Here is a 25,124-nt window from a genome sequence, read left to right as displayed (position 1 = left end):
AGTTCCATCAGGTTGTATGGTGAACATTGGTCAACAGCCATTTTCAGGTCTCTCCAGAGATGCTCTATTGGGTTTAGGTCAGGGCTCTGGCTGGGCCAGTCAAGAATGGTCACAGAGTTGTTCTGAAGCCATGCCTTTGTTATTTTAGCTGTGTGCTTAGGGTCATTGTCTTGTTGGAAGGTGAACCTTCGGCCAAGTCTGAGGTCCAGAGCACTCTGGAAGAGGTTTTCATCCAGAATATCTCTGTACTTGGCCGCATTCATGTTTCCTTCAATGGCAACCAGTCGTTCTGTCCCTGCAGCTGAAAAACACCTCCATAGCGTGATGCTGCCACCACCATTTTTACTCTTGGGATTGTATTGGGCAGGTGATGAGCAGTGCCTGGTTTTCTCCACACATACTGCTTAGAATTTTCACCAAAACATCTATCTTTGTCTCCTCAGACCAGAGAATCTTATTTCTCATAGTCTGGGAGTCCTTCATGTGTTTTTTTAGCAAACTCCATGCAGGCTTTCATGTCTTGCACTGAGGAGAGGCTTCCGTCAGGCCACTCTGCCATAAAGGACCGACTGGTGGAGGTCTGAAGTGATAGTTGACTTTGTGTGACTTTCTCCCATCTCCCTACTCCATCTGTGGAGCTCAGACACAGTGATCTTGGGGTTCTTCTTTACCTCTCTCACCAAGGCTCTTCTTCCACGATTGCTCAGTTCGGCTGGATGGTCAGGTCTAGGAAGACTTCTGGTGGTCTCAAACTTCTTCCATTTAAGGATTATGGAGGCCACTGTGCTCTTAGGAACCTTGAGTACTGCAGAAATTCTTTTGCAACCTTGGCTAGGTGTGTGCCTTTCCACAATTCTGTCTCTGAGCTCCTTGGCCAGTTCCTTTTGACCTGATGATTCTCATTTGGTCTGACACTGACATGCACTGTGAGCTGTGAGGTCTTAGACAGGTGTGTGCCTTTACCAATCAAGTCCTATCAGTTTAATTACACACAGCTGGACTCCAATAAAGGCGTAGAACCATCTCAAGGAGGATCACAAGGAAATGGACAGCATGTGATTTAAATATGAGTGTCTGAGCAAAGAGTCTGTTTACTTATGACCATGTGATATTTCAGTTTATATTTTTTAATATATTTGCAAAAATGTCTACATTGCTGTTTTTTCAGTCAAGATGGGGTGCAGAGTGTACATTAATGAAAAAAAAATGAACTTTTTTGAAATGACCAAATGGCTGCAATGAAACAGTGAAAAATTTAAAGGGGTCTGAATACTTTCCGTACCCACTGTGTGTATATAATATTACAGTATAAATAATATTTTTTTTATTTTTTTTCAAAGGTATTGGTAAGACAACTTTAATTAAAAAAGTTTCCGAAGTGTTGACATCGTCCAGAGTTCTTGTTGATGGATTTTATACAGAAGAAGTTAGACAGGGGCACAGAAGAGTAGGATTTGATGTTGTTACAATGTCAGGAAATCGAGGAAAGTTGGCTACAACTAGGTATGAAAACTATAGACAACTTTACTTCTACTTTACTTTTTTAGTTTCTAATTTCTTTAGACTGGATCAAGGAAATCTAAAAATGATACATTTAAACGGCTTTTTTTTGTAAAAAAAAATATTTGCCGGTACGCATTCATTCTTACCCTCCGCCATCGCTGCCAGTCCCTGCTTCTTCCTGCTTTCGCCGGTGTCATGTGACAGGCGCAGCAGCGATGACGTCATTGCTGCTGCGGCGGTCATAGCCGGCCGGGTTCAAGCAGGAAGAAGCAGGGACTGGAGGACGGCAGCGGTGACAGAGCGACGGAGGGTAAGAATGAATGCTTTATTACTTTAAGGTGTGCGGCAGCACCTTCAGATTTCTGGTACGCCGTACCGGCGCAAAAAAGCACTGCATTTAAAGAGTAAAAGCTATGTTAACATCTTCTCTTTTTTCTTCTATTTAGCTTTGTATACTGGGAATGTTTCTAATATACACGCTAGATGTTACTCTAGAGCCCTGTTGCCAGACATACACCAAAATGTAATACATTAGTACCACAGGGTCCAGCACAATATACAGTATATCAGCTAAATAGATATGTTCTTTCACTTTTAAGTCTAATAGCTGATGGGTGCACTTAGAAAGATGCTTTCACAATAACTACTGGTGGCCATTAAGATGCTGGTGGTCGGTCACATGCAAGTCAATCATTGGTCATTTAATAGCCTATTTAGTTAGGCTGACCTCACTTTTGAAAGCACAGAATGATTGTTAACACGATCGTTCTGTACATATACTGACAAGACCAATGGCAATCTATATGTCCTTTTTACACAATTCAATGTGCTGCAAGCTTAGAAATTAATTCACTGGACTAATAAGCCTTTTGCTCATTCGTGGGATGATTGACAGCATGTTTTGTCAGACTTATTAACAAAAAATGAACATTCCTAGGAACGTTCGTTTACTGATAATTGACCAGTCTAGATGCACCCTTTGGCTATGTTCATATCATGCGTTTTTGCTGCGTTTTTTTCTGCAGGCAAAGCCTGCTCTCTTGGCAGTAAAGAAGCTGCCGCCAAAAAGCCGGTTTTGCTGCATTTTTGCTGTGTTTATTTTTCTTGCATTTTTATTGTCTATTGTGCATGCTGATAAAGTTTACGGCTTAACAAAAACATGATACAGCTTACTAAGGTTTCTGCACCTGCCTTTTTTTCCTTTGTTTTTGCACTTGCCCATTTCTTTTTATGGGTGAAAAAACGCTGAAAGAAGTGACATGCTGCAGTTTTCAAAAAACGCAGCAGTTTTCCAAATTGGTCAGGAAAGAAACAATGTGTGTGCATGAGATTTCTGAAATCTCATAGCCTTTGCTGGTACTGTAAAAGCAGCTTAAAATTGCATTAAAAACCACAGCAAAAATGCAACGTGTGAACATAGCCTTAGGCATCCATCATTTTTCCATATCATAAATATGTTCACACCTCATTTTTATAGATTCTATTGAATATCTGCAAAACTCCAGAGCTGATTTTTATTGTTGATTTCTACATTAGCAGTGTTTGAAACTTCCTGTCAGTAATATAAAATGGGTAGCTCACTATTTTATATTGATGGTCAATCCTTAGGTACAGGTGAGACACCCAGCACCTCCACTGATCAGCTGTTCTCAGTGCCAGCTGGATGTGCTAAGTTGCGGAGCAGAACTTCACAGTAGTAGTATTCACATGAATAGGCATGGATCTTCAGTACCTGCTGCTGCCATTATACAATTGACAGAGCTGTGGAGTATATGCAACTGAGCACTTCCAACTGGCAACAAGAACAGCTGATCGGTGGCAGTGCCGGGTGTGGCATTCCCACTGATCTGGTATTGATGACCTATTAAATCACTGGCAAACCATTTAATATAAGGAAAGGGCTGTTCCAATGTAACTATCCCTTAAGGCCCCGTCTCACTAAGCAATCTCGGTAGCGAGATCGCTGCTGAGTCACAACTTTTGTGACGTAACAGCGATCTCACCAGCGAGATCGCTGTGTGTGACAGCGATCAGCGAGCGGCCCCCCTGCCGGTATCGCTGATCGCTGCAAGAAACCTCTGGACATTTCTTTGGTCGCTGGTCTCCCGCTGGCCAGCACGCATCGCTGTGTGTGACAGCGGGAGACCAGCGATCAGGTGTAAAAAATAATAAAAAAAATAAAAAATATAGTTATTCTCACCTTCCGACGTCCCGTTCAGCCATCCCGCCTCTCTCCACGCTCCGGTCCCAGTGATCCTTTGCATGAATGACCGCGAGACTTTGTTATCCCGCGAGACTGTGACATCTCGCGGTCATTCATGCAAAGGATCACTGGGACCGGAGCGTGGAGAGAGGCAGGATGACTGAACGCGACGTCGGATGTTGAGAATAACTATATTTTTTGTTTTGATTCTATTTTTTACAGGATGGCCAGCGATGTCGGGCACTCGGCATCGCTGTGCTGATCGCTGGTGAAGCTGTCTGTGTGACAGCTCACCAGCGATCACATATCGACTTACTAGCGATCCTGACACCTTGATATCGGTGTCGGGATCGCTGGTAAGTCGCTTAGTGAGACGGGGCCTTTAATACAATCCCTTTCAGAATGCATTCGCTGCACTAATCAGTTAATCTCCTTGAGTCCAGTGGAAGACACTACCAAAAGGACATTTACATTGTACATGTGTTCATGTGTGGCAGGTTGGATGAAAGTCTATATGTGTAAAACAAAGATGCTTCTACAACTCTGTGTGATGTCCAAATACTTGAGTAGGTCATAAAGAAACAGTTAACTTTGAGTTTAAACTTTTAAAAAATGTACAGTATGTGGGAACATTTTCTAACTACACAATTACAGTACATACAGTATTATGAAGCTATGTCTGTGGCTTATGATGGAGGCTGGAAGAAGGAGTAGGTGAAGGTAAGAATACACCAACATTTAACTGCCCACAATCTGAGCCAATCTGCATATTGGCGCAGTTTTTTTCCTATCATGGGCATGACGTGGCTACAATGTGCTTGTGACACATTTTCACATTGAAATGGAAAGTTGAAGTGGGGGCACATTTAGAAGCAATTGCCTAGGGTACCAGTAGAGATTGTCCCTCACTTTCTCAGGATGGATGGGTTTGAATCAAGTTTCCTGTAGGTCAGCAGAGGTGTGCATAGAAGTCATTTGAGCCTAAATTCTCACCCCAGCTCCCCTAAAAAATAGGGGTAAAAATGTATTAATAAAACAGGTTTACAATTGTCAACACGTTTCGAAGTTGCGCAGGACCTCTTCATCAGGACAGAAACCTAGTCTAATAAAAAAAGGCTAGTATATGTGTCACCGAGGTGCCTAGCATCGGTGCTGTAAAATCCAGAAAGAAGACTGGAAAGCATGTATTTGGAAGTCGCCTTGCTACACTTGTAAGGAGAGCTTTAAACTAGAACAACATGGGAAGGGAAGCAAAAGACCAGAAAAAGCCATACACCTGACAAATGCTATTGAGAACTCTGCTATTAGAAGTGGAAAGGAAGAACAAAGACGAAAGAATCTAATTAATAAAAATATTGGAGAAAGAGAAACCAATCACAAACTAAAATGTTTCTATACTAATGCACAAAGCATGGGCAACAAACAAGGAGAATTGGAACTACTAACACAGGAAAAGAAATATGATGTCATTGGAATCACTGAAACTTGGTGGGACAATACACATGATTGGAATACAAGACTAGAAGGATACAACTTATTTGCAAGAAACAGACTTGATAAACGAGGAGGGGTTGTCGCATTGTATGTTAGAAACGCGTATATCTGCACAGAGATTGAAGCTTCAGAGACTGGGAGTTCTGTGGAAACTGTTTGGGTAAGAATACAAGGACAGAACAATGGAAAGGACACCATTGTAGGCATTTACTACAGGCCGCCTGTGCAAGCTGAAGCTATGGATGAACTCTTTATGCATCAAATGGCCAAGTTCTCCAAAAAATATGACATAGTTGTCATGGGAGATTTCAACTATCCAGACATTTGTTGGGAATCTCTCTCAGGCAAAACTAACAGGTCAAGGAAATTCTTATCCTCTCTTGCTGACAACTTTATCTTCCAAAAGGTAAGGGAGAAAACAAGGGGAACTGCTACTTTGGATCTAATCCTTATAAACAGGGAGGAAATGGTTGAGGAGATAAAAGTGGCTGGGACCCTAGGAGGTAGCGACCATGCTATTTTAGAATTTTGGATAACTAGAGGAGGAAGACCTGTGAAGACTCAGACGTCAAGGTTAGATTTCAGAAAGGCAGATTTTAAGGGATTCAGAAAGAGAATTGGAGGGATCCAATGGCTGGATATCCTTAAAGACAAAAATGTCCAGGAAGGATGGGAAATCTTGAAAAATGAAATTCTCAAAGCACAGTTGTTAACAATTCCGAAAAGAGGGAAGAATAGGAAGCAGTTAAGGAAACCAGGATGGATGAACACAGAACTTAAGCACATGCTAAAAAGGAAGAAAAAAATGTTTATAAAATGGAAAGAGGGAGGCATATCTAAAGAAGAATATAATGCTGTCTGCAGAACCTGCAGGGCACAAATCAGATTAGCTAAAGCTGAAAATGAATTGAGGCTTGCAAGAGATGTCAAAAGCAATAATAAAGGATTTTGGGGATATGTCAAAAGTAAAAGAAGTCAAAGATGCCATAGGATTTTTACAGGATGAAAATGATGAAATGGTAAGACAGGATGTTGAGAAGGCTGAACTTTTAAATTCCTATTTTGCATCTGTTTTCTCTCAGAAAGGAAATGTAACATCAACTGTTATTCACTGTCCTATTAAGGGAATAGAAGAATCCAGGATATCTATAAACAGAAAGATAGTGAGGAAACACTTAGCTAGCCTAAATGAATTCAAGTCTCCAGGTCCAGATGAATTACACCCCAGAGTACTGAAGGAGATAGCAGAAGAAATTTTTGAACCCCTCTCTATAATCTTTGAAAATTCTTGGAGAACAGGAGAAGTGCCAGAAGACTGGAGAAGAGCAAATGTTGTTCCTATCTTCAAAAAGGGGAAGAAGGTGGACCCAGGTAACTATAGGCCGGTGAGTCTGACTTCTATACCAGGAAAGATCTTTGAACAAATTATTAAACAACATGTATGTCAATACCTGGATAAGAATGAAGTGATTAAACAGAGTCAGCATGGGTTTGTAACTAATAAGTCATGTCAGACTAACTTAATTTCCTTCTATGATGGTATCACTGATTGGGTGGATCAAGGAAATGCTGTAGATATAGTATATCTTGACTTCAGCAAAGCATTTGACAAAGTCTCTCATACAATCCTTATTGAAAAAATGATTAAGTATGGAATGGACAAGGCAACTGTTAGGTGGATTCATAACTGGCTTAGTGATCGGACCCAAAGAGTGGTCGTAAATGGCTGCACATCCAGTTGGAAGAATGTCTCAAGTGGGGTACCACAGGGCTCTGTCCTGGGCCCTGTATTGTTCAACATCTTTATCAACGATTTAGATGAAGGAATTGAGGGTAAACTGATTAAATTTGCTGATGACACAAAGCTAGGAGGGATAGCTAATACTAGAGAAGAGAGAGAGAGGATTCAAAAAGATTTAAATAAACTGGAGAAGTGGGCAGCAACTAACAGAATGGTTTTTAACAGGGAGAAATGCAAAGTACTACATCTGGGCAATAAAAATGGAAAAAGCATATATAGAATGGGAGGAATAGGGCTAAGTGACAGCACATGTGAAAAAGACTTGGGTATACTAATAGATCACAGACTGAATATGAGTCAACAGTGTGATGCAGCAGCAAAAAAGGCAAATGCAATTCTAGGATGTATTAACAGAAGCATACAGTCTAGATCACGTGAAGTCATTATTTCCCTCTACTCCTCTTTGGTCAGACCTCATCTGGAATATTGTGTCCAGTTTTGGGCACCACATTTTAAAAAAGACATCAACAAACTGGAGCAAGTTCAGAAAAGAGCGACCAGAATGGTGACCGGTCTGCAAACCCTGTCTTATGAGGAAAGGTTGCAGGATTTGGGAATGTTTAGTTTGCAAAAGAGAAGACTGAGAGGAGACTTAATAGCTGTCTACAAATATCTAAAGGGCTGTCACATTGTAGAAGGATCAACTTTATTCTCATTTGCACAAGGAAAGACTAGAAGCAATGGGATGAAACTGAATGGGAGGAGACACAGATTAGATATTAGAAAAAACTTTTTGACAGTTAGAGTGATCAATGAGTGGAACAGGCTGCCACGAGAAGTGGTGAGTTCTCCTTCAATGGAAGTCTTCAAACAGAGGCTGGACAGACATCTGACTGAGATGATTTAGCGAATCCTGCTTTGAGCAGGGGGTTGGACCAGATGGCCCAGGAGGTCCCTTCCAACTCTACGATTCTATGATTCTAAGGCTCCAGCACTGAAAGTTCTGAGAGGTTTATTTAAGGGGCCTGGATTTTGGGTCCAGGTTTTAGGAGCAGTTGGGATAGCTAGGTGGGACGTGCTGCTCGCATATCACCAATCTTGACCTGGTAGATGATATAAAAGGGAAACTGAGCTGTTCCATAGGATACTGGGGGTGGAGGTGGAAACACTTCTGGTATTTTTTCACACTGCCAGAAGCTGACCAAGTGTAGACCTTTGTTGCTGGTTAGTCTCAGCCAGTGACAAAAGGTGTGTTATTTTGTCTATGAATGACTATCTCAGTGTTGTCATCACTGTGTTTTCTTATATGATTTCTAGTTATGCCAGAGAAGGGCTGTGTGGGGAGACAGCATTGCATCTTAATTAACCAGAGGACTATTTTTTAGCAAGCCAGAAAGAATAGGCTGTTCTCTATATGTTGATTTTTGAATTTATGTTGATCAAGAAAACAGACTTTTGCTTGTGTAAGCCAGTAATATTGACATTTTATATAACATGTTGTTCTCTTATCCTTGATGACTAGTGGTGTTTACTGATATGCTAATTAGGCATTGTGTCGGCTACATAGTTTGGTGACTTCGAAAACAGGAGGAAAAACGATGCAAATAGATTAAATAATCAAGTAATGCTACTTGATATAATCTCCATTCTTACCATTTATGTCAATACTGAATGAAGAACACTTGTTAAGTATTTAAAGAGGTTACATGCCTCTATAGAGAGAGACTGAGAGGCAGAAATTCAGCCAAGACATCAAAACATAAAAGGGACCTAACAGGACTGCTGCCAATACATCATGGCTCCATCACAAGGGACACTGATCTATCATTCTACATTAAACAATCTAGGGGACCTTGGCCCTGGTTGGAAGAACACAGATCTGCTCCAATGACCATCGCTGAACCATGGATACGTTTGGAGAAAGCCAGGATTGGGACCCGCCGGGTACCTGGCTCCATGGAGATGTTTGGAGAAGCCAGGTTGTGACCCTCGGGCCAACTGGCCTTGTACCTCAATGGACTGTCATCTTCAGCAACAGCTTCGTCAGGAGTATTGATGAATGACTAATGATTACTCCTGACGAAGCTGTTGCTGAACAGCGATACTCCTGGGGTCTTCTCCCCACACCTCTGGTTCTTGTGGCTTCATGCCTATTATAGCATTTTGTGGTGGTTTGGCGCCATCTTTGAGTATATAAGGTAGTATTATCCACAAAGATTTCTTTGTACACATACTTGCCTGCATCTTGCAGCATGACCTACACTTCTACTATTATCCAGCCTTTGCTTGTGGCAGCCTTCCATCCTGCCCGTCTTTTTTCATTGTGACCTCTATACGATGCATTTCTAGATTTTCTCACTGGGGTAATTCACAGACTGGCCGGATGTTCCACTAGCATTGCTTTTGTTTTGCTCTTGCTCCCCATTAGGGCAGAGTCAGACAGCCGGTGCGAGAATCACATCGCACTGAACAGACTGGCCAGCACCTCTCCTGACCTGAGCATGACAGTGTGATGGATTACTATGCAGATGTCACCAATGACAAATAAACAGGGATCCAACCAGACCTATACAAAATTGTAGCAATTTTGAACCAGAGAAAAGGAATAGGCCACACAAAGGGGATCACCTGAGGCAAGAATTAGCAAATATTGAATAATAATTTCATCCTTTATTTAAACACACAAGACCAACATCACACAAGATTAAAAACATTAAAATCTGTCACACATGTGACATACAAAAAATCTATGGCTCAAAATAGAGCCAAAGCTCTCAAAGTTCACCACTTCACATAAGATACCTCTATAGGAAAACCATATAAATAGCATACCATAATATAGAAACCCACCATATGAAATGTAGAGAATCTGCATAAGGATTTCCTCATTAATTTAAACACATGTACACACCATAAATGCAGCTATTCCATATAATAAGAGACAACACATTCAAAAAGGTGTCACTGTAATAACATGTAGTGTACACAAAAATAAAGCATTGTCAATAGAAGCAGATTATTCATAGAGGACGTGCATATAAATTCAAGAGAAAAAAGGCTCGAAAAACAAGTCAATAAATTTTCATTGATGGAGTCCCAGAGGATTATACATACTTCGCCGTGAATATCTCGTAATGCCAAACCTAGGTCACTGCACTCTCAGGCTCCACTCCACGTTAAATTTGGCCTCTGATACAGATAATCTAGGGTTGTGCCATCTCTTGTTAGATGGCTATTTTAGCCTTTATCATTCAATCCAGCATGCCCAGATAGGTTTGGCATTACGAGATATTCACGGGGAAGTATGTATAATCCTCTGGGACTCCATCAATGATAATTTATTGACTTGTTTTTCGAGCCTTTTTTCTCTTGAATTTATATGTACGTCCTCTATGAATAATCTGCTTCTATTGACAATGCTTTATTTTTGTGTACACTACATGTTATTACAGTGACACCTTTTTGAATGTGTTGTCTCTTATTATATGCAATAGCTGCATTTATGGTGTGTACATGTGTTTAAATTAATGAGGAAATCCTTATGCAGATTCTCTACATTTCATATGGTGGGTTTCTATATTATGGTATGCTATTTATATGGTTTTCCTATAGAGATATCTTATGTGGAGTGGTGAACTTTGGGAGCTTTGGCTCTATTTTGAGCCATAGATTTTTTGTACGTCACATGTGTGACAGATTTTAATGTTTTTAATCTTGTGTGATGTTGGTCTTTTGTGTTTAAAGGATGAAATTATTATTCAATATTTGCTAATTCTTGCCTCAGGTGATCCCCTTTGTGCAGTCAAGCTCAGGTCAGTAGAGCCGACAGCCTGTAGGAGTTTTACGATGCGATTCTCGCAGGAGAAATTCGGCAGTGTGTCTCTGCCCTTATATGTATATTCACAAATGCATTCAGGGGTGTTGGATGGTTATTGTAGCAAAAGTATATGTTTTTAAATGCTTTTAATGGTTTTGTATGTCCTCGGTAGTTAATAAAGTTTTGTATATATACTCTCTATATCTCATCACGTGTTCACACCATTTTCTGTATTGGTCTTTTCCTCCCCTTTACAATCAATTCATGTAAAGAACTTGCCTACAACTGTGAACATTCGATTTTCTTTTACTTGTGAAGAAAACAACAAATTGGACAAAATAACTGAACACTTCAGTGTGCATAACTATTCACCCCCCTAAAGTCAGTACTTTGTTAAGCCTCCTTTTGCAGCAATTACATCTGTAAGTCGCTTTGGATAAGTCTCTATGAGCTTTCCACATCTTGGCACTGTGATTTTGCCCAATCCGCAAGGCACAACTGCTGCAGTTCCTACAAGTTAGATGGTTTCCTCTGGTGAACAGCAATCTTCAAGTTTCATAACAAATTCACATTTGAATTGAGGTCTGAGCTATGATTAGGCCACTCAAAAACATTTACATATGTCTCTTTAAAGCGCTCGAGTATTGATTTAGCAGTATGCTATCAATCATTGCCTTGTTGGAAGGTGAAACTCCATCTCTGTCTCAAATCGCTGACCGACTGAAACGGGTTTTGCTCAAGAATATCCTGGTATTTTGCACCATCCATCTTCCCCTCTACTCAGACCAATTTTCCTCTACCTGCTGCTGAAAAACATCCCCACAGCATGATGCTGCAACCACCATGTTTCACTGTGGTGATGTTGTTTTTGGGTTGATGACCTGTGTTGGTTTGGCGCCATACATAGCATTTACCTTGGTGGACAAAAAGTTACATTTTGATCTTTTCTGACCACAGCACATTCCTCCATAAAGTTGGGTAGTCTATCATGTCTTTTGGCAAACTCAAAGCAAGCCTTACAATTTTTGTGTGTAAGTAAAGGCTTTATTCTGCCCATTCTTAAAAAGGCCATCACTATGGAGTGTACGGCTTATTGTGGTCAGATAGACAGATACTTCAATCTCTGCCTGGAAACTCTGCAGCTCATATACCACTGAGACAGCTGCTCACATCCTACCAATCCATGGAGGGGGCGCCTGTTTGGTATATAAATGCACAATGAAAACTTGCATGTGGCGCTGTTCACACTGTAGCCATGCACAGCATCCAGATTAACAGCCTATTAGTTACGCTCTAATATTAGATCAGGCGGGCTGCCCAGCGCTATCACAATGCATCCCATGTGAACAGACACCACAGTTTACAAGACCAAATGTGCCCAACTGCACCCCGAATAAAAAAGTGCAAAATAACACATTAAAAAATGTGAGGTATTAGTTAATATTTTGGCCAAAATACGTAAGCTTGTAATCCTCATCGCGGATCCGCACGTTTACGAGTCCCTAACACTAAACAGCAATAGCACAAAAAGAGGACTTAAAAATCCTCCAGAAATTCAAAAACACAGCAAAAAAGACAGAGATGCTTACCTGTCAAGGCCTCCATACAAATCAGGATGGAGGGGACCATATAGTTAAGATGGCGGCAACACAGGTGCAAAAATACCGATGAGCCAGCCGCTCACATCCTACCAATCCATGGAGGGGGCGGCTGCTTGGTATATAAATGCACAATGAAAACTTGTGTGTGGCGCTGTTCACACTATGGCTATGCACAGCATCCAGGTTAACAGCCTATCAGTTACGCCCTTCTATTAGATCAGGCGGGCTGCCCAGCACTATCAAGATGCATCCCATGTGAACAGACACCACAGTTCACAAGACCAAATGGGCCCAACTGCACCCCGAATAAAAAAGTGCAAAAAAACACATTAAAAAATGTGAGGTATTAGTTGATATTTTGGTCAAAATACGTAAGCTCGTGATCCTCATCACAGATCCCCACGTTTACGAGGAATCCCCACAGCACACAGTGCATGTATGTAGCGGAGATTCATAAGTCTGCCATCACACAGATTGGCCACAGACATTGATTTGGACCAGATAGCCCCGTGAAATATTAAATGGTTAACAGAGCCCACACAAAATTGAACCTCTCAACATTATCATTAAGCGCAGAACGATATGACAGTCAGGGGGACAAGTGAGATAATGAGATGCCACACTAGTAAGAGTCTTGCCCTTGCGAGAATGAGTGGATGCTGTATTGATGGTGGAAAGATGCTTTTGAATCTTACAGCGTAACTCCTGTGAGGTCTGACCAACATAAACCTGTGGGCACGGACAGATAATAGCATAGATCACATTATTGCTTTTACAATTGGTGTGTGCCGTAAGTTGATGTTGCACCTGATCGACTGGATTACAAAAGGGATGCATATGTTGGCAAATATTACAATCCCCACAAGGGAAAGATCCTCTTAAAGTGATGCCACGATTAAGTCTACTGGTCAGCCTCGTGTAATGGCTCCTAGTAAGGATATCCCTCAAATTGGGAGCTCTTCGGGCAGTGATGAGGCTGATCACTAACCACCTGAGAGGTCTGTAGATCTGTTGTGAGGATCCTCCAATGTTTGTGTATGATATTCCTTACCTGAGACCAATGCGTATTGAAACCAGTGATGAACCGGATTTGGTTGTCTGAGGTTTTCTTAGAGGAGGTTAACAATGATTCCTGTGTATGCAAGTTGGCACTCTGGAAGGCACGAGAAATACACTTCTTGGGATAACTTCTCTTCTTGAACCTTTCTGTGAGATCAAGAGCTTTTTGTCATGGGGCTTCCAGTCTATTGTCATGGAGTGCTGTCCACCTTATACTATTAGCTTACATTTTTGGTACATGCAGTGTTCTTACTGGCACCTCTATCCATTATATCATTGTGTTGGTTACTTGGACTCACATGTTCCTTGTTTATGATTGCTATTACTATGTTCATTAGAGTGCCAGCATTCTCTTCAGTCACTGTTACATTTGGCATCTATATTGTGAGCATGGGAGAATGGGATGCGTGTATTTACTTATGTTTTAACTATTTTGTGTCAATAAAGCTTTCCTTTTTATATTATTTTTGTTGTGGTGTGCATCATGTACAGTGGTCCTTTTTTCTCTCTTTTTCTTGTATACTCTACAGACCACTGATTTTTGCACCCCTGCACATCTACATTTTACTAGCAGTGCGCCTGGTGCTCTCTTTTGGTCCCCTGCTCAAGAAGGCACATGTGCAAGCCCGTCTGAAGTCTGCCATTGAACACATGGATGATTCTTTGAGTGATTGGAAGAAGGTGTTGTGGTCAGATGAGACAAAAATCAAGGTGTTTGGCATTAACTCAACTCGCCGTGTTTGGAGGAAGAGAAATGCTGCCTATGACCCAAAGAACACCGTCCCCACTGTCAAGCATGGAGGTGGAAACATTATGCTTTGGGGGTGTTTCTCTGCTAAGGGCACAGGACTACTTCACCACATCAATGGGAAAATAGATGGAGCCATGAATCGTAAAATTGTGAATGACAACCTCATTCCCTCTGCCATTACATTAAAAATGGGTTGCGGTTGTGTCTTACAGCAAGACAATGACCCAAAACATACAGCCAAGGCAACAAAGGAGTGGCTCAAAAAGAAGCACATTAAGGTCATGGAGTGGCCTAGCCAGAATCCAGACCATATCACATAGAAACCTTATGGAGGGAGTTGAAGCTTCACGTTGCCATGTGACAGCCTTAAAATCTTAATGATTTAGAGATGATCTGCAAAGAGTAGTGGACCAAAATTCCTCATGACATGTGCGCAAACCTCATCATCAGCTACAAAAAATGTCTGACTGCTGCGCTTGCCAACAAGAGTTTTGCCACCAAGTATTAAGTCTTGTTTTCCAGAGGGATCAAATACTTATTTCTCACTGCAAAATGCAAATAAATTTATTTAATTTATACAATGTGATTTTCTGGATTTGATTTTATTTTTGATATTCTATTTCTCAATGTTAAAATTAACCTACCCTTAAAATTATAGACTGTTCATGTCTTTGTCAGTGGGCAAACTTACAAAATCAGCGAGGGATCAAATACTTATTTCCTTCACTGTAAGTTGGGGAAGGGGCTCTGAATCCAGTAGTCAGAGGTCTCTGTAGGAACTCTCCAGAAGTCACTATGGTCATAAATTGTCAGAGCCTCTCTGGGAGTCAGTGTCACTCTGGGAGTCAGTGTTATTTAAAAGATCTGCTAAAAATGTTAAATCTTTAAACTTCAGACTTGATTACAGGTCCTCTATTAAAGGCATTTACCTTTTTTTTATTGAATAATATTTACACTTGATTTACATTATATATTTTATTCTTTCAGCGTTGAAGTAAATAATGTAAGGTTTTTACACAGAGTTGGGCAGTACGTCGTGGACATCAGTTCATTTGAGCATTTGGTACTTCCTCTTATGGACCGTCTTGTAAGTTATTTTGAGTATCTAGAATTCTATTGCAATTTGTATAATGTTATTTTTTTAAGCTAAGAACTGTCAAATTTAATTATATCTCTGGTGATCTTGGTTGTTCATATTGATTTGTTTTCAACATGTTGCTTCCAGGTTGGTAATAGTTAATACCCTTGGATAATTTATTGGTTTCTCCCAAGACTATATAAGTTAAAGGGGTTGTCCACTACCAAAATAAGCCCTTTTCATTCCCCATGCTTGTCCCCGAGAAAATAAAACTATATGCAATACTCGCATCCTGTCCCTTTCCTGCAGTGTCGGCACCTAACGGTCCTGAGGCTTTCGTGTGGTTGTAATGACACGTGAGCCCGGAGCCAAGTCGGTGCTGGCATCACTGTCCTCGCCTTCTGTCAAATTGAACTTGTAGAGCAAGTCAGAGATCAGGTGAATCCCGGGCTTCCTCTTCATGTTCAATATATCCAAAGACGGGGACAGTGATGCTGGTGCTGATTGGATGCCGAGCACCACGTATCATACAACCGCACGAGAGCCCCGAGACCGGGACTGTTGACACCGCAGGAACGGCGCCAGCACGGGAGGTGAGTATAAGCTTTTTATTTTATCAGGGACAAGCATTGGGAATGAGAAGGTAGTAGTGGACAATCCCTTTAAAGAATAACAAAACGTAAAGAAAAAAACCACTGGACATGTAATTTGCCAAAATATTGTATTTGTATTTCTTGCAAAAATAAGAGATGATGAATTGTGCTGTAACAACTTTCAAGATCTGTACACCATATCTGGTGGCATCAGACACAGGAGCATGTAGGGAGATGAGGGATGGAGAATTGACTGCTCTCACAGTTTGCTCTTCCTTCTTTATAGCAGTTTCAATTTAAGCAGGATTTGTAAAATAAAAAAAACAGAAAAAAATGTTCATGAACTTGTTTTTGGCACATTTGAAGTATGAACTGATGTGATTATTCGTTGGAGGTTAGTTTATTTAATTATTTTAAAAACAGCAGAAACACACATACATGATCCCTTCTCGAGTACTTTGGGAGCTAAGCCCACACTATAGCCAGCAGTAATTGGTGCAAGCTCCAGTTGTTGCTAATTATGCATTTAAATGCCACAGTCAATCACAGGTAGCAGGTTTAAATAACATGATTGCCGATTTGCACACTAGCTTCCATTTTGACACCCCTCCCTCCGGCCATACTGCCATTGTGCGGTGCTTTATGGTTTGTCATTGCAGCCTGTGACTTACTTAAGACCTTTAAAACTGCCATGTTAGGCTAGTTTCACACTTGCTTTTTTTTGCAGCGCGTTTTTCCCGCAAAAAAACGCATTAAAAAAACGCATACAAATGCATACAAACGCTGCGTTTTTTTCAAGCATTTTTGTGCGCATGCAGGAAAAAAACGCAGCGTTTTTGCGCGTTTGTATGCGTTTTTTGTGCGTTTGCGTTTTTTTACAGATTTTGGAAAAACCCCACAAAAATGAAAAAACAACCATTCAACAACACACAAGACCAATGGGACTTCATTGTGGGTGTGGTATGTTAATATATAGACCCTGTCTACAGTATTCTTCACATTTGCTTGATTCTTCTCGTGACCATGGATCTGCGCTGGAAGAGTTTTCACTTCAACTTGGATTTGGACATCGCGATGGCTCAGGCGTATGCAGTTGCTTGCCATGAACAAAGGAAGAGAGAGAGGCAGCGAAGACGGCGGCGTATGTGGATACATCCGATTGTTGAACTCCGGGAGAGCCGTGGGGCATACCACACCCTCTACAGCGAGCTACAGGCAAACCCGGAGAAATTTACAGATTATATCAGGATGTCCCACGAAAGTTTCATGGATTTGCTTGCTTGTGTCCAACAATCCATCCGGAGACAGGACACACAGCTCCGTCGTGCGATTCCTCCTGAGGAACGGCTACTGGTGACATTACGGTATGTTTTAAAAACCAAGGGGTGCGGTCTGATGGTTTTTTTTTAAATTTAGTATTCAAAACCGTGGGTAATTAGTTTTCGTGAATGTACTAATATTTTATTTTATAGTTTTTTAAAATAATATACATAAATATTAATTTTACTTCTTTGTCTGTTCACAGATTCCTGGCGACTGGAGAAACCCTATCTTCACTACACTTCCAGTACCGTATTGGAATCTCTACCTTGTCTGGAATTGTTGCTGACACCTGCCGGGCTCTCTGGAATGTTCTTTGCCCAGAATTTATGCCCCTGCCCACCGCTGAAAAGTGGATGGAAATTGCTGACAAATTCTGGACAGTATGCAATTTTCCCAACTGTTTGGGAGCTGTTGATGGTAAACACATACGGATCATCAAACCCCAAAGAACGGGATCTGAGTACTATAATTACAAAAAGTACTTTTCAATAGTACTCATTGCGATTGCGGATGCCGGATGTATGTTTGTAGCAGTGGACATTGGAGCATTTGGCCGTGGTAATGACTCACAGGCTTTTAAAAACTCAGACATGGGCCGGAGGTTGTATGGCAACCAATTTAATTTCCCTATGCCACGGCCTCTTCCTCACACCGAAGCTCCGCCACTGCCCTTTGTAATGGTTGGCGATGAGGCTTTTCAAATGTGCGGAAACTTACTGAAACCCTACTCCAGCCGGGACTTGGACCACACCAAAAAAATATTTAATTACAGGCTGACCAGGTCCAGAAGAACTGTCGAGTGTGCTTTTGGGATTCTTGTTTCCAGATGGCGAATTCTGGGCACGGCCATTAATCTTAAACTTGAAACAGTCGATGAGGTGGTGAAGGCCTGTGTGGTTCTACATAACTTTGTGATGGCTAAAGAGCACCCGACCTTTGAACTGGACGATGATGCTCCTAACCCATTGCCTGAATTCACTCAGCACACTCTCAGGTCATCCGTTGAAGTTGGCCAAATGAGGGACCAATTTGCGGCCTACTTTATTTCTGATGTAGGACGGGTGCACTGGCAAGATGAAATGGTGTAATGTTTTTGTTTGTTTATGGTAATAAAAAACCTTATTTGATACCATTACTGAGTGCACTATATTTTTTAAACTCCAATTTAATAAAAAACTTCCCATGTATAACTGAATTTTTTGATGTTCACACACCTGGGCAGGTAAATACACATATGAGTTAAAATGCAGCATTGCTAGTCTGCGTGAAATATATTGGAACGAGCAAAGCTGCAGGCCATGAATCAGGAAACCATTTTTTTTCAAGAGAAAATTGTGCAACTAGTTGAAAACAAAGTATGTGATTTTCTCAAAACACAACCCTCAAAACCCAACCCCAATGAAAGTCCATGGGGAATACAAGTCAGCATTGAGTGGATGAATGTAATCTGCTCCATTCCAACTTACAAGTTATTACACTAGGCCTTTGAATGACTATACTAGGCCGTGGTATTTCAAATATGAGTATAGTAGGCCTTGGGCCTACTAGTATAGTCATATGTGAAATACCACGGCCTAGTATAGTCATACCAAGGCCTACTGTAATAACTCGATTTTTAGCAACTAGCATCTTGTTTCACAAAAAACAAACTGGTGAAACTAGAAAGAAACTTATAAGTTTCAACAGTTTGTTTTTCATGAAACCAGATTCTAGTTGGTAAAACTAGAGTTATTACACTAGGCCTTGGAATGACTATACTAGGCCGTGGTATTTCAAATATGAGTATAGTAGGCCTTGGGCCTACTAGTATAGTCATATGTGAAATACCACGGCCTAGTATAGTCATACCAAGGCCTACTGTAATAACTCGATTTTTAACAACTAGCATCTTGTTTCACAAAAAACAAACTGGTGAAACTAGAAAGAAACTTATAAGTTTCAACAGTTTGTTTTTCATGAAACCAGATTCTAGTTGGTAAAACTAGAGTTATTACACTAGGCCTTGGAATGACTATACTAGGCCGTGGTATTTCAAATATGAGTATAGTAGGCCTTGGGCCTACTAGTATAGTCATATGTGAAATACCACGGCCTAGTATAGTCATACCAAGGCCTACTGTAATAACTCGATTTTTAACAACTAGCATCTTGTTTCACAAAAAACAAACTGGTGAAACTAGAAAGAAACTTATAAGTTTCAACAGTTTGTTTTTCATGAAACCAGATTCTAGTTGGTAAAACTAGAGTTATTACACTAGGCCTTGGAATGACTATACTAGGCCGTGGTATTTCAAATATGAGTATAGTAGGCCTTGGGCCTACTAGTATAGTCATATGTGAAATACCACGGCCTAGTATAGTCATACCAAGGCCTACTGTAATAACTCGATTTTTAACAACTAGCATCTTGTTTCACAAAAAACAAACTGGTGAAACTAGAAAGAAACTTATTTTTAAGACAAGTTTCAACAGTTTGTTTTTCATGAAACCAGATCCAAGTTGGTAAAACTCGAGTTATTACACTAGGCCTTGGTATGACTATACTAGTCCGTGTTATTTCACATATGACTATACTAGGCCTTGGGTTGGTTTTTAACATGTATTTACCCATCAGTGTGTGTGAGCGGCGCAAACAACATTAATGAAACTTAGTAATGGTGAACCACAAATGTAAATTTATTTTTTATCACAAAAATAAACCAAAAAATTATTTTTTCCGGCGTTTGGGGGCAGATGGTTTCAATTTGGGGGTGTGCAGGGAATATGCAACACTTGCTGTTGAAGACGGTGTTTGAGGGGAAGGGGCAACAAAACTTGTGGGGGAAGGTAGTCCAGTTAAGGGAATCAAACTAGGAACACTTGGAGGAGAGGAAATCTGTTCAGGTACATTAGTTGTAATGGCATGTCGCCGTAGGCTTGTGTGCCTGGACCGACTTTGGCCCAATGCCCGCCTTGATGGATTTCGCCTTGAAGTAGGGGCAAATATTGAGTGTAGGTCCCCCGTCTGCAGGTGTGGCTGCTGCTGCTGCTGAGGTGGCGGCTGCTGCTGCTGAGGTGGCGGCTGCTGCTGAGGTGGCGGCTGCTGCTGAGGTGGCTGCTGCTGCTGAGGTGGTTGCAGCTGCTGCTGAGGTGGTTGCAGCTGCTGCTGAGGTGGCTGCTGCTGCTGAGGTGGCTGCTGCTGCTGAGGTGGCTGCTGATGAGGTGGCTGGAGCTGCTGCTGAGGTGGCTGCTGCTGCTGCTCTTCGTTGTCAGTGCTCGTCCTTGCAGGAGGACTGGTGGCGGCAGTGATGGTCCAGGTTTGCAGAGTGGTGGTGGCAGGGCTACTACACGTTGTTGTAGCGGCAGGGCTGTTCCATGTTTGCCTAGTGGTGGCTGAGCTCCACGCATGCATGGGAGTGGCGGTGGTGCTCCAGACAGGAGCAGCGCTTGCCATGGTGGTGTCGGTGAAGTGACCAGCTGCACTCAGACTTGTGGTGGTGTAACGGTGGGTGTCCTGGCTTTGAATAGAGGTGTCCGTGCAGTGGTATGCAGCACAAGTCGGTAGTGAGGTGAAGCGAGTCAATGGTGGCACAGGTGGAAAGGACACCACTGACTGCTGACCGTACTGATTATGCTGCATAGCCTGCAAGAAAGCATTGTTGCAGGCCTGCAGCACATTCAGCTGTTGATCAGGACTAAGGTGTTCCGCCATGCCCTTTTCAATCTTACTAAAAAAATGGTGTGCTGGTCTGTTGAGGTCGGCCTCCAGACGGTCAATGCGCTGTTCTACAGAATTGAAGCGGTGTTCAAAGTGGTTAAAACCACGTTCCATGAGTGCAAAACCGCTTTCAACTCTGTCGGACAGTGACTTGAGGCTGGAATTAAATGTCTCGCTCAAATGCATAAACTCGGGCAAGACATTCCTGTCCAAGGCCCTCTGCCGCTGGCGGGTAGTGCACGCATAACCAGTGGCAGAGACCTGGGACAGGGGAACACCTGATGGCCCAGCTTCCTGGTCACCAGCTGTGTGTGTGGTTGACCTGCAAGGTGCTTCCTGGCTGTCGGATGGCTGGGACGGGTCAGAGGACGTCCGAGGAAGGACCGCTCCAGGGCCAGGTTGCAGGGTGCTGCTCCAGGTGCTGTTGAAGAAAGGAAAATCATTACTACCATGCCTTTACAAGAAGCATCAGCTGTGGATTAGAAAAACACAGATTAATAAAAATAAAAACCCAAAATTTATAATACTTACGATCTCGTGGCAAGGACCGGTCTTAGGAACTGCAACGCGTTATAGTGACGGTATCTAGTTCTGGTCCTTGACGCAAATCCACTGCGAACCTGGCCCTCTGCACGAACATCACTGTTGAAGCGGTCCTTGATCGAACGCCAACGTGTTCGGACTTTGTCCACTGTTGATAAAAAAAAAACAGTGCCGTCAAGGACAACAGTCACTGCGGCACAATGTAGCAATACAATACTCAAAGCAGTCACTGTAGACCACGATGACACTGTTGGGTTTCCTGCTAGAATACACCTAGCACGAAACCCAACAGTGCCGTCAAGGACAACAGTCACTGCGGCACAATGTAGCAATACAATACTCAAAGCAGTCACTGTAGACCACGATGACACTGTTGGGTTTCCTGCTAGAATACACCTAGCACGAAACCCAACAGTGCCGTCAAGGACAACAGTCACTGCGGCACAATGTAGCAATACAATACTCAAAGCAGTCACTGTAGACCACGATGACACTGTTGGGTTTCCTGCTAGAATACACCTAGCACGAAACCCAACAGTGCCGTCAAGGACAACAGTCACTGCGGCACAATGTAGCAATACAATACTCAAAGCAGTCACTGTAGACCACGATGACACTGTTGGGTTTCCTGCTAGAATACACCTAGCACGAAACCCAACAGTGCCGTCAAGGACAACAGTCACTGCGGCACAATGTAGCAATACAATACTCAAAGCAGTCACTGTAGACCACGATGACACTGTTGGGTTTCCTGCTAGAATACACCTAGCACGAAACCCAACAGTGCCGTCAAGGACAACAGTCACTGCGGCACAATGTAGCAATACAATACTCAAAGCAGTCACTGTAGACCACGATGACACTGTTGGGTTTCCTGCTAGAATACACCTAGCACGAAACCCAACAGTGCCGTCAAGGACAACAGTCACTGCGGCACAATGTAGCAATACAATACTCAAAGCAGTCACTGTAGACCACGATGACACTGTTGGGTTTCCTGCTAGAATACACCTAGCACGAAACCCAACAGTGCCGTCAAGGACAACAGTCACTGCGGCACAATGTAGCAATACAATACTCAAAGCAGTCACTGTAGACCACGATGACACTGTTGGGTTTCCTGCTAGAATACACCTAGCACGAAACCCAACAGTGCCGTCAAGGACAACAGTCACTGCAGCACAATGTAGCAATACAATACTCAAAGCAGTCACTGTAGACCACGATGACACTGTTGGGTTTCCTGCTAGAATACACCTAGCACGAAACCCAACAGTGCCGTCAAGGACAACAGTCACTGCGGCACAATGTAGCAATACAATACTCAAAGCAGTCACTGTAGACCACGATGACACTGTTGGGTTTCCTGCTAGAATACACCTAGCACGAAACCCAACAGTGCCGTCAAGGACAACAGTCACTGCGGCACAATGTAGCAATACAAAACTCAAAGCAGTCACTGTAGACCCCGATGACACTGTTGGGTTTCCTGCTAGAATACACCTAGCACGAAACCCAACAGTGCCGTCAAGGACAACAGTCACTGCGGCACAATACAGAGCAGGGAAATACTCACTAAACGCCTTTTTGGAGGATGCTGTGGCGCTGTCCCAGCCATCCATCAACGCTGCGGCCACCTCATTCCATAGCCGCCGGGTCACCACAATGTCCTTGTGCAGCCGGTCACGGCTGTCCCACAACGGCGAACGCTCCTGGACCAGGCTGATGAGCTGCTCATTATCCAGGTACACGTCTTCATCTCGTTGTGGAACCTAGACAAAACACATTCATTAGAATAATCCAATTTAAATTGAATAAAAAGTTACAAAAAAAGAAACATAAAAAAGAGTAAAAATAGAAGATAAAAAATAAAGAACATTACAAATCATTTGATACTTACATTCCGTATCACCACCGGGACTTGGCTTCGCTGCTCCTGCTCTTCGCCCTCACTAGTCCCGTCCACAGAAGAGGATGATGACGATGTCTTAAAAAAGTTGAAAAAAACGTAAGAGATTTGGAGAAGCAGCAGATATACTTACCAGATGCACAAAAATAATCACCTCACGGTCTGCTTGCGCCAATTCCTGCCGCGATGGGGAATACTCTGATTCTGAAGACATACTGCATGTAAAAATAATAAAAATCATTAGTACATACATAATTTAAAAGGACAGGCATATAATGTAATATACTCACATTCTTCGCTGATATAATGGGTTCTTGGTTGACTGTCTGCTCTTCAATCTGTCAGTGTAGTAGTGGCAGAGTTTTGGCAGGCACCTCCTTTATATAGACTTTTTTTTTTTGACTTTAGAAGATTATAACTAGGACAACAAGTGGACACCACCAAAAAAACGCAGCGCTAAAAAAACGCATACCTGCGCATGCCAGTGCGCACGTATGCGCATCCATAGGCTATAATGGCCATTTTTAGCGCAAAACGTGCGCATACGTGCGCATGCGCTTTTTTCAAGGGCCAAAAAATGCAACATGCTGCGTCTGGAAAATACCAACGCACACCCCAAAAAAACGCAGCGCATGAAAATCGCATACATGCGCTTACCAGTGCGCAGGTATGCGCACCCATGTTAAATATAGGGGAAAAAACGCATGTGCAGGTATGCGTTTTTTTCCAGCGCTAAAAAACGCAAATGTGAAACCAGCCTTAGTCTTGATGGGAAACTCAGAGAATATAATTTTCCTTGTATATTGTAATATTGCAGTATATAGAAAAACTATCAAATGATTATAGATTCCAATCTCCTAGGAAAGCTAAAAACTAAAATTAAAAATGTTTTAAAAATATATAAGTAAAAAAATCCAATAACTCCCATTTTCACAGTTTAATCTCCTTCCTAACATCTTTTCTAAGCTAATTTTGCAGTGTAGAAGTGTGCACTAACCAAATGAAAGAATCCACTGAATTTAGGTAATTCTGAAATAAATTGTCCTTAAAGAGATTGTTCCTCCAGTACCTCAACCTGTTCCAACAGAAAACAATTAAAGTTCCAGGAGCTAGGGCCAAAAGGAAAACCATGATCTAGGACACATTGAAAGTGACTGGCTCTGTCGTAAAAAAAGAAGCAGGGAGAGTGCCTACTCTGCCTGACTACCCAAGAGGTGAACATAAAGTCAAACCTGGTAATTGATGTTTGTTTACTTTGAGAAAGGTCCTATGTGTTTGAAACGGTGCTTTTGACCTTTTGTATGCGGTAACCAATGAAGAGATCTCTTGGAGGAGAACATCTGGAATCTTGGACCTTCTTTAATGACCTGGCAACAGTGTGGCGAGTTGCACCAAGACTGCACAGAATGGTGAATGGAAGAAGATATCTTTTCAAACAATGTCAATCCTGGAACGAAGCGAGCCATCCGGTCACCTCCTTAATTTGTGGAACCTTTTCCAATGGAACCTGCAGCATTCACAATAAAGGCATCAGTCATGATCTCAATGAGCAGCTTGGATGTGACATCCAACTTAGCAGACGTGGCGGAACTACATCCGTCCTCTTCGATGAGGCCGTTGAAATCCCTAGCCTTTACTATGGTTCTAGTGGTGTTGAACTGAGTGTTCCAGGCACTTATTCTTCACAGGAGATGCATACTTGTTGATTAAAGGGATACTCCGGGGAATTAAAAAAAATTATGCTTTCCCTACCCTCACAAACTATAAAATAGTGAGCTGTCCTGTGTGGTTTTATGATCTTTGTAACCCTTG

General features: G+C 42.0%; 2 protein-coding genes across 2 annotated transcripts in view; one reads left to right on the top strand and one right to left on the bottom strand.

Moving 5' to 3' along the window:
- Positions 1-25,124, top strand: part of NTPCR (nucleoside-triphosphatase, cancer-related) — a 97,698-nt gene that overhangs the window by 36,054 nt on the left and 36,520 nt on the right. Inside the window, exons 2-3 of the mRNA XM_073560101.1 lie at positions 1,341-1,503; positions 15,157-15,256. Of these exons, the coding sequence (XP_073416202.1) occupies positions 1,341-1,503; positions 15,157-15,256 (263 nt within the window). The remainder of the gene's footprint in view (positions 1-1,340; positions 1,504-15,156; positions 15,257-25,124) is intronic.
- LOC141072889 (uncharacterized) lies at positions 19,816-23,186 on the bottom strand. Its single transcript, XM_073560100.1, has 3 exons — positions 22,980-23,186; positions 21,392-21,551; positions 19,816-21,281 (listed from the first exon to the last, which is right to left on the bottom strand). The coding sequence occupies exons 1-3, from the start codon at positions 23,023-23,025 to the stop codon at positions 19,871-19,873; spliced, it is 1,617 nt and encodes a 538-aa protein (XP_073416201.1). The 5' UTR covers positions 23,026-23,186; the 3' UTR covers positions 19,816-19,870.

Source organism: Dendrobates tinctorius, unplaced genomic scaffold (assembly GCF_039654945.1).
Source record: "Dendrobates tinctorius isolate UK_male_01 unplaced genomic scaffold, ASM3965494v1 ptg000293l, whole genome shotgun sequence".
Classification (NCBI taxonomy): Eukaryota; Metazoa; Chordata; class Amphibia; order Anura; family Dendrobatidae; genus Dendrobates; species Dendrobates tinctorius.
The sequence above is the reverse complement of the archived record's forward strand: the minus strand, read 5'-3'. Positions and strand labels throughout refer to the sequence as shown.